Source organism: Pseudomyrmex gracilis, unplaced genomic scaffold, assembly GCF_002006095.1.
Source record: "Pseudomyrmex gracilis isolate BER0280 unplaced genomic scaffold, ASM200609v1 scaffold_10, whole genome shotgun sequence".
Lineage (NCBI taxonomy): Eukaryota > Metazoa > Arthropoda > Insecta > Hymenoptera > Formicidae > Pseudomyrmex > Pseudomyrmex gracilis.
The window spans coordinates 199,172-206,469 of record NW_018020594.1 but is presented as its reverse complement, the minus strand read 5'-3'; the positions used below and the strand labels follow the sequence as shown (position 1 = coordinate 206,469).

The following is a 7,298-nucleotide window of genomic DNA, read 5'->3' as shown; positions in this document are numbered from 1 at the left end:
GGGAGAGAGAGAGAGAGAGAGAGAGAGAGAGAGAGAGAGAGAGAAAGAGAGAGAAAGAGAGAGAGAGAAAGTGAGAGAGATAGAGAGAGACAGCATTGGTAGTGGTGGTGCTGGTAGTGGTGGCGAGATAGGGCGAGGGTAGGTATATCGGAGAACACAGAGGCGGGCTTTGCATGCGATATCAATAAATCAAGTCCCCGGGACCCCGGCAGCTTAGGGGGCCACTACGTGGCCAGAATCAACAGCTCATAACGTCGGCTAATAGCTACCCGCGGTGGGGTCGAAGATATTGTCGTAACACCGAGGGACATCTTACCGTCGCAATGGTTGGATTTGGTTGCGCCCTATTGAGAAAAAAATATTATCATTGAGGAGGAGGGGTGGGCGAAGAAATTGGTGCTATCTGAATATGTGTGTGTGTATATATGAACTAAAATTAACTATACTTTAGTTGAAAAGAAATAAAAGTAGTCGATTTAGCAAATAACTTGGTTATTCTTCGTGATGCAAATTCAAATCAAATAAATCAAAGTTTTTAATCATTTTAAAAACGTTGTAAAAGATTTTGCAAAGTTATACTGTTTGAAATTTTTTGTGAACGATGACAAGACCGATATCTTTCTCTTAACCGTCGTGCCGTAGGTATGGTTTCAAAATCGACGGGCGAAGTGGAAGAAGCGCAAGAAGACGACCAACGTGTTCCGGTCTTCGGGAGCGCTGCTACCGTCGCACACTCTGCCACCCTTTGGACCGATGAGCTCTGATTTGTGCAGCGGAATGTTCCATACCCCCGCGGACAGATGGGGAATGGGAACAGGTCAGATATTAATAACGCTTATTACTAACCGTACAAGAAACTCGAGACGAAAAAAATATCCATCCGTTTACACCGGCCAAGGCAGGAAACGGGTCTTTCGATCGCTTGCATTATTACACATAAGAATTCCATATTCGTCACTGTGCAACTTTAAAATTGAAATTTATACGAGTTTCCTGATATTCTCTCAAAACCTGTCTTCTCCTCAACTTGTTATTTTCGGAGCAGTTTTCAATTTCGCACGTCAAAAATTTGATAAAATATTAATTGCACTTCACGGTGTGTTTTATACTTAACGATACGATTTTTCCACCGTAAATCCGATACGTATTGCAAATTCATCGCTAATAAGTAATAAGTATAGTTGCGCAACAATGTTGAAAACGAAGCTTATAATGCAACTCGCTAGTGAATCTATATATCGATTTTTATTCCGTGTCATTTTGCACACTTAAAAATTAAGTAATACATCTAAATATTATATTCTCGTTTTCTTAATATGATAGAAAAGAGTGTTAGTCCGCTCACATAGTGTGCGCCAAACTTTCTCATCTTTCCCTTCCGGTTCGACACTTTGACTGTTTTTTGAAATATTTATACAGTTTACTTGGTAACTTAGAGAGAGGAAAATTAAAGAATCCGACACTTATATTGTGTAAAATTGAATCCATTTTTTTACCAACTCCAATGAGGAAATGTCATTACAATGACGCTCGAAAACAGCAAAAGAAACGTACATAGGCACTTTTGCGTAATTTAATCAAAAACGTGTAATTATCCTCGTTTATATGCAAATTGTACACACGGTTTTTGCCACGTCATTCGATATGCGACTTTATTAGCATCTCTCTTATCGGCGAAAGAGAACGCGACTCGGAGAAGAAAACACCAATTCTCGTAGACGAAGTCGCGACGATGCTCGGCTTCTAATTTAATTTTGCCCGTCCACGCCGGTCGAGACAGCTGAAATTACTTACACGTATTATCGGCTCGACGGTTGTTCACGGGCAGCGAACGCGACGACGACACCGATAACCAAAACGATCTTTTTCAATTCTTCGCGAATTCCTTGTCGAACGAGAATATCTCGCTCTCACGCCCGTAATCGATCCCTGCCTATTTAAGCGCTCGCGTCTATGTTCTGCAGGTCTCGGACAATTACAGGGCGGCATGACAATGGGTAGTTTCGGACAACTCGGTCAACAGAGTTCGGGAAGCCTGGGTTCCAGTTTGAGTCTCGGCAACTCCGGACTCCCGATCAACAGCCCGTCGCAATCCGTCTACCATACCAATTACGGACTCAACTCCATCGGTAAGTTACGGACTCTAACAAGAAATAACTGATTGTTGTACTATCTTTGAAGGAGAGAAAGGAAAAAGAAGTGGTTATATTCTGCCAAACGTTTTGAATAAAGCCGGGATTACAATTATTTTGCGTGAAAGAAAACATGGATCTTATAAAGAACGATATTGTATTGTCAACCGATGGTGAGATGTGCAATCAGTTGTATCTGTTTCAACATTACGCAACAACGAACAATGTAAAGTAATGTCCGTTATTTCAAAGTGTGACCCCGACTTAAAAACGTTTCCCCGCGCAACGTTTCTCTCGTCGTTCATTCTCAAATAAGAATTGTTGGCGAATAGACACACCCACAGAGAGAAAGAGAGAAAATCTTAACCGTCTCTCGGCCCGGTCGCGCTTGTACCGATAATCGTCTTGCCAAACTTTTGAGGACCCGTGGTCCTCTCAAAGACAACGTGCAAACAGCGCCATGGAAGTCTCTTTGACGAAGTCGTTAAACGTTACGGTGCATTAAGATCCGAAGGGGTTATGCGCTTGCACGCAAGGAATTTGAGACAGAAACATCAACGCCGTTCTCCCGTCTGTTTACGCAGGCAAACTCCGAGCCCGATCTCGCACCTAGGTGCGAGATCTTTCGCTGTGTGTTTACCATAACATCTCGATGCAACCTGTCTTGGTTGAGAGTTACGCTTCACCTCACCCGGGGACCTTGTACCCACGAAGATACTTCGGGGATAAATCGCGTGTGAAATTCCTTCTTTCACGAAGTTATCTATCTAAGCGTGTCTCGGTTGCAATTCTTATCTAAACGCGAAAAACAAGAGTTTTATCTCGTTCAGAAATAGAAAGTCTTTCTCTCTCGAGAAACAAGTGTCTAGCCGATAATCATAATTTTAATGTACGAAGTGTTTGAAAAGTGTCATTCGCGCGTTGCACAATGCAACTATATTAATACGATACAGAATCCGGAATATTTAATTTTTACGTGACAATAAAACTCGAAATTGCGACTACGAATAATCTCTCTTTCTGTTGCGATAAGTTAGTCTCCTCGGTGTTCATAAACTGTGAAAAATATCGGGTACGTGCGAGAGATGATGTGGCGAATATGAAAAAACCGATAATAGAAGAGTCTCGCTATTTCTTTTTTGCGTGAAGTATTTTTTGTTTTCTACTTAAACATATTCCTCGGCAGAATTTAAAAAGAAACGTGTCAGCAAAATGTGACATTTAAACATTCGCTTTGATATATCTTTGCCGTGACGCTAACACGAGGGTCATCAACCCTCTCTGAAGACGAATCTGTATATCAACGCGATATACAGATTCGATTCTATTCACGGACGAATTTATCAAATTCGCCTACGCGAGCTGTATGTATGTGTGTGTGTGTGTGTGTGTGAAGGAAGTCGCGAGTAACACATTATTAAATATTTAAGTTTACCACCGATAATCGCGTTACCGCGAAGCAAAACTTCTCTTTTGCGCGAAAATCGTGTTTCTGATATATTAATTACTGCTTAAATGTATCCGATGCAAGACCACGGAGATGCAATGAAAAAAATCTAATACAACACTTGCCGGACTTTTCTCGATGTGAAGCTACGTGTGATGAAAAAAAAATCCGACGTAACGCCATTTCGCAAGCTGACAGCGTATATCTGGATCGTATTTGTATGTGTGTGTGTGTGTGTGTGTGTGTGTATTGGATTACGTATGTGTATATGCATACGCACGTAACACTTATACGATGCCAATTACCAGGTAGCGTGACTCGGTAGGAAAAAAAATTGGCGTTTCATGAGCTCGTCAGTGTATGTGCAAATGCGGCTTTAAGGTGAACACGTCTAGTTCTACTCCTCTACTACCGCGGCTATATTACGCCTTTATCCACGGATAATGGTTAAAGCAAATAGCTTTTAGAGTAGAGCGTTATTTTTTGGTTACCGATGATGATTAGCACCGCAATGCAAGCCAACGGTATGGCCGCGGTTAGGTCCTAGTCAATCGGACAAGTTTCATTTGGTATCTCTCCCACAACGACTCTCGGGTTAGCGCAAATAAGGCACGATAATGCGTAAATTAACACGCCTTAAAAGAGACCCGAATTTCGGCTACCACTCAATGCGAAAGTCGCACATACGTTTTTAATATATCGCGCAAAATACTCACGACAATAATGTATTCTTTTTTTTTCTTATTTACACGTCTGTATAACGTTCAGCTTGTCATCTGAAGTCAAATTGTCACTACCTCGAGCTTGTCATTAATTTTTGTTTGAGCGCAATATACAAATGGCGTGGCTGCGCTTTTCGACGACGCGCGGCACGTCGAATTTATCGAATTGGTCGACAACAAAGATCGTAAAATCACTTACATCGTCGCCATTAGACGTTTCGTTCTTTCGTATACAGCTTTTCAAAAGCAGCCGCTGCCGCGTAGTCCGTCTCCGCAAACTTGTGTTTCGAACGCAGCACCGTCATAAAAAGGTTCCTTTTTTCTCCCCACGTTGTCTTTCAAGCCCACCAGCGTAGCACGCTGGCAAAAGAGACGGAAACGATTTTACGACAGCCGGTAGCGCACCCCACGCGCTTTGCGTCAGAGTCTACCGTATTAATATCTTCTGCGGAGAAACGAGAGAAAGAAACTTGCTCGTTCCTCCGCACCTGCAATGTCGCACCTGTAAATTGCCTCTCTTCTCTGTACCTGAGAGTCGTGTTGGGTCGTTTTGGGGATGCAACCTCACCCGCAGTATGTAGCGGAGCTGCGGTTGACTATAAATATTTATCCTTTCTTTGCTTACTACTTATAAAAAAAAATATTTATTGCTCACTGATAGTCGCAAATTCTTAAGGAACATATAGTTGTGAAGTCACAGGGTCATAGTTTGTTTAGTACACATGGACTTGGGGGATTATTTGAGAAAACGTTTGTTGGTATAAATTTTACATAGAGAAATAATACCGAGTGCACATATCGTTGAGATAGAGAAGCACTTAATCCGCCATTTTCTTTCTGTTTCGCAGGTGGCGTTCACGTGTCGGCATCTCGAGGTTCGCCACCGGGTGCTTCCTCGGTGGGTGGCGGTCAGGCCGGGATGGGTTCAGGCCTGAACTGCGGCCAGGGTTCGCCGGGCACGACTTCCGGTAGCGGTGGTAGCGGCGGTGCCGGTGGTGGCGGCGTTTCTTGCGTAGGTGCCGACGTGAGCGTGAACGAAACGACGGACTGGAGAAGCGCCCACAGCATCGCCGCGCTCAGAGCGCATCGTCGCGCCTCGGATGCCTCGCAACAATACAGTCCGCAGCATCCGCCTCCACATCCAGGACCACCGTACAACACTCCGCCAGTACACGATTTGGAGTATAGTTCCGTTTATTGAGCGTTGCCTTTCGACGTTCGGTTTTACAAAAAATAAACTGCCGGCCGGTTAGAAGAGAGCTAACTGGAATTACCGTAGAACGAGTACTCCATTCTGTTTCTTCTTGCGAGAAAACGAAAAGAAAATGCTGTTTGTTTTGTTCCCGCGATTGATGTTTTTTTTTTTAATGGAAAATTAAAAGACGCAGAAACAAGCAATCAGAGAAATTTATCTAGCGGCACGTTTCGAATTTAATAGATATCATAACGGCGCAGTGAGATCAAGATCCACAATATTAGAACGCGCGCGATACATGTTATTCTGAATTTTGCCAGCAGAAGTGCAAAACCACTCACTTAAAGAATAATTGAATTTAACATGCAATAAGCGAGCATATATAAATAAAATGAAACGAAATTAGAATAGTTGTAGACAATTCAAGAAGTGACAAATGTAAAAGATTTTTAGACCGACAAGAATTCACGGTTTTGTTGTGACATTTTGGCTTGTTTATTACGTGACATAAATTTCCGACAAACACAGTTTAAAAAAATTTAACGTACAAAGAATTTACGAAAGGAGTACTTCGTTCTAGAAATTAGAAGCGCGGAGGTAAAATCAGGGTAGAGAGGATCGATATACTATAGCTGGCAGTATGGACAGCGACAATTTTGCGCAGTATATAAGAAATTGGTTTGATTTTAAAAACTAATATTGCGCAACAGATTCTCGTCATCACACACAGAACGCCTTCCCAGAGGACGCTGTGCGCTTGTGAAAAATCGAGGGATGGCTCTACTTCATATATATTGTATATGCATATATATATATATATATATTATATATTATTATACGAGATCACCGAGCGCCCGCGTCGGACGATTTGACACGTTCCACCATACGCATTTGTATGCGCGCGTTAAGTAATTTATTCTGTTTTGTTTTGTTTTTAGATAATCAACAAAAAACCAAAAAATACACGCGGTTAATACAATTTGTGTAGTGGCTAAAATGTCGTTAAACTCTGCTCGTTTCTGTTCTTGTTAGAGGCATTTCGAGTGTTTATGCTTGTGTGCTAAAGAAACGTGGATGAGATTAAAGCCTAGCTAATTGTAAATTATTTAACCACATTTCTCGAAGAGAGAATGAATATGTGACAAACTGATTAGAGCAGAGTTTTCACTCCGCGAGACGAATGTTTATGTGTTACACTTGTATTTTTTCGAACGTGTGTTTATTATGCGCAAAAACAGAAAATGTGTATGGATTGGTATCTTCATTTAAATAATGAAGATCAAAACGGAAGGCGTGGCGAGGTGCAATGAGATGTATACGACAAGTTATCTTAGTATTATATATACGGCATTGTAAATAGTAAAATTATCGTCGTGATAGGATAATATTATTATGAATTATTATTGCAATTACCGCTACTTGAATCGCAAACGCGGCGGAGGATTGCTCTTGTCGTGAACAGGCTGTTTGGCTTATTACAACGCGTGTCACAATAGCGTGTTTTAACGAGACTGTATACGCAGGTTCGTAGTTTTGCTTCGAAAAGTGATATTTTTGGTACGAAAATTTCGGCGCTCGTTTTTATTGTGTTTTCGTTCGAGCGACAAAACGTGTTCTTGAGTTTGCGCGGAAACGAGTTTCCGTGAGTTTCGCCGTCGCGACAGAATTCTTGTATGTTAATGAGCAACCAAAAGCTAGTCTTTCTTGTCTCGATTTCGGTGGTTTAGAAGACGAAGATCATACAAGACCTCGTCTGCACAAATGCAGATGTTTAATAACTTAATTAACTTAATAATGTTTTT

The 7,298-nt window shown here is 41.7% G+C and overlaps 1 protein-coding gene across 1 annotated transcript in view; it reads left to right on the top strand.

Annotated features, from left to right (window-relative positions):
- The window catches only part of LOC109862540 (homeobox protein orthopedia-like), a 25,128-nt gene extending 18,309 nt beyond the window's left edge, over positions 1 to 6,819 (top strand). Inside the window, exons 4-6 of the mRNA XM_020442609.1 lie at positions 643 to 817; positions 1,965 to 2,129; positions 5,150 to 6,819. Of these exons, the coding sequence (XP_020298198.1) occupies positions 643 to 817; positions 1,965 to 2,129; positions 5,150 to 5,502 (693 nt within the window). The 3' untranslated portion in view covers positions 5,503 to 6,819. The remainder of the gene's footprint in view (positions 1 to 642; positions 818 to 1,964; positions 2,130 to 5,149) is intronic.
- The last annotated feature ends 479 nt before the right edge of the window (positions 6,820 to 7,298 follow it).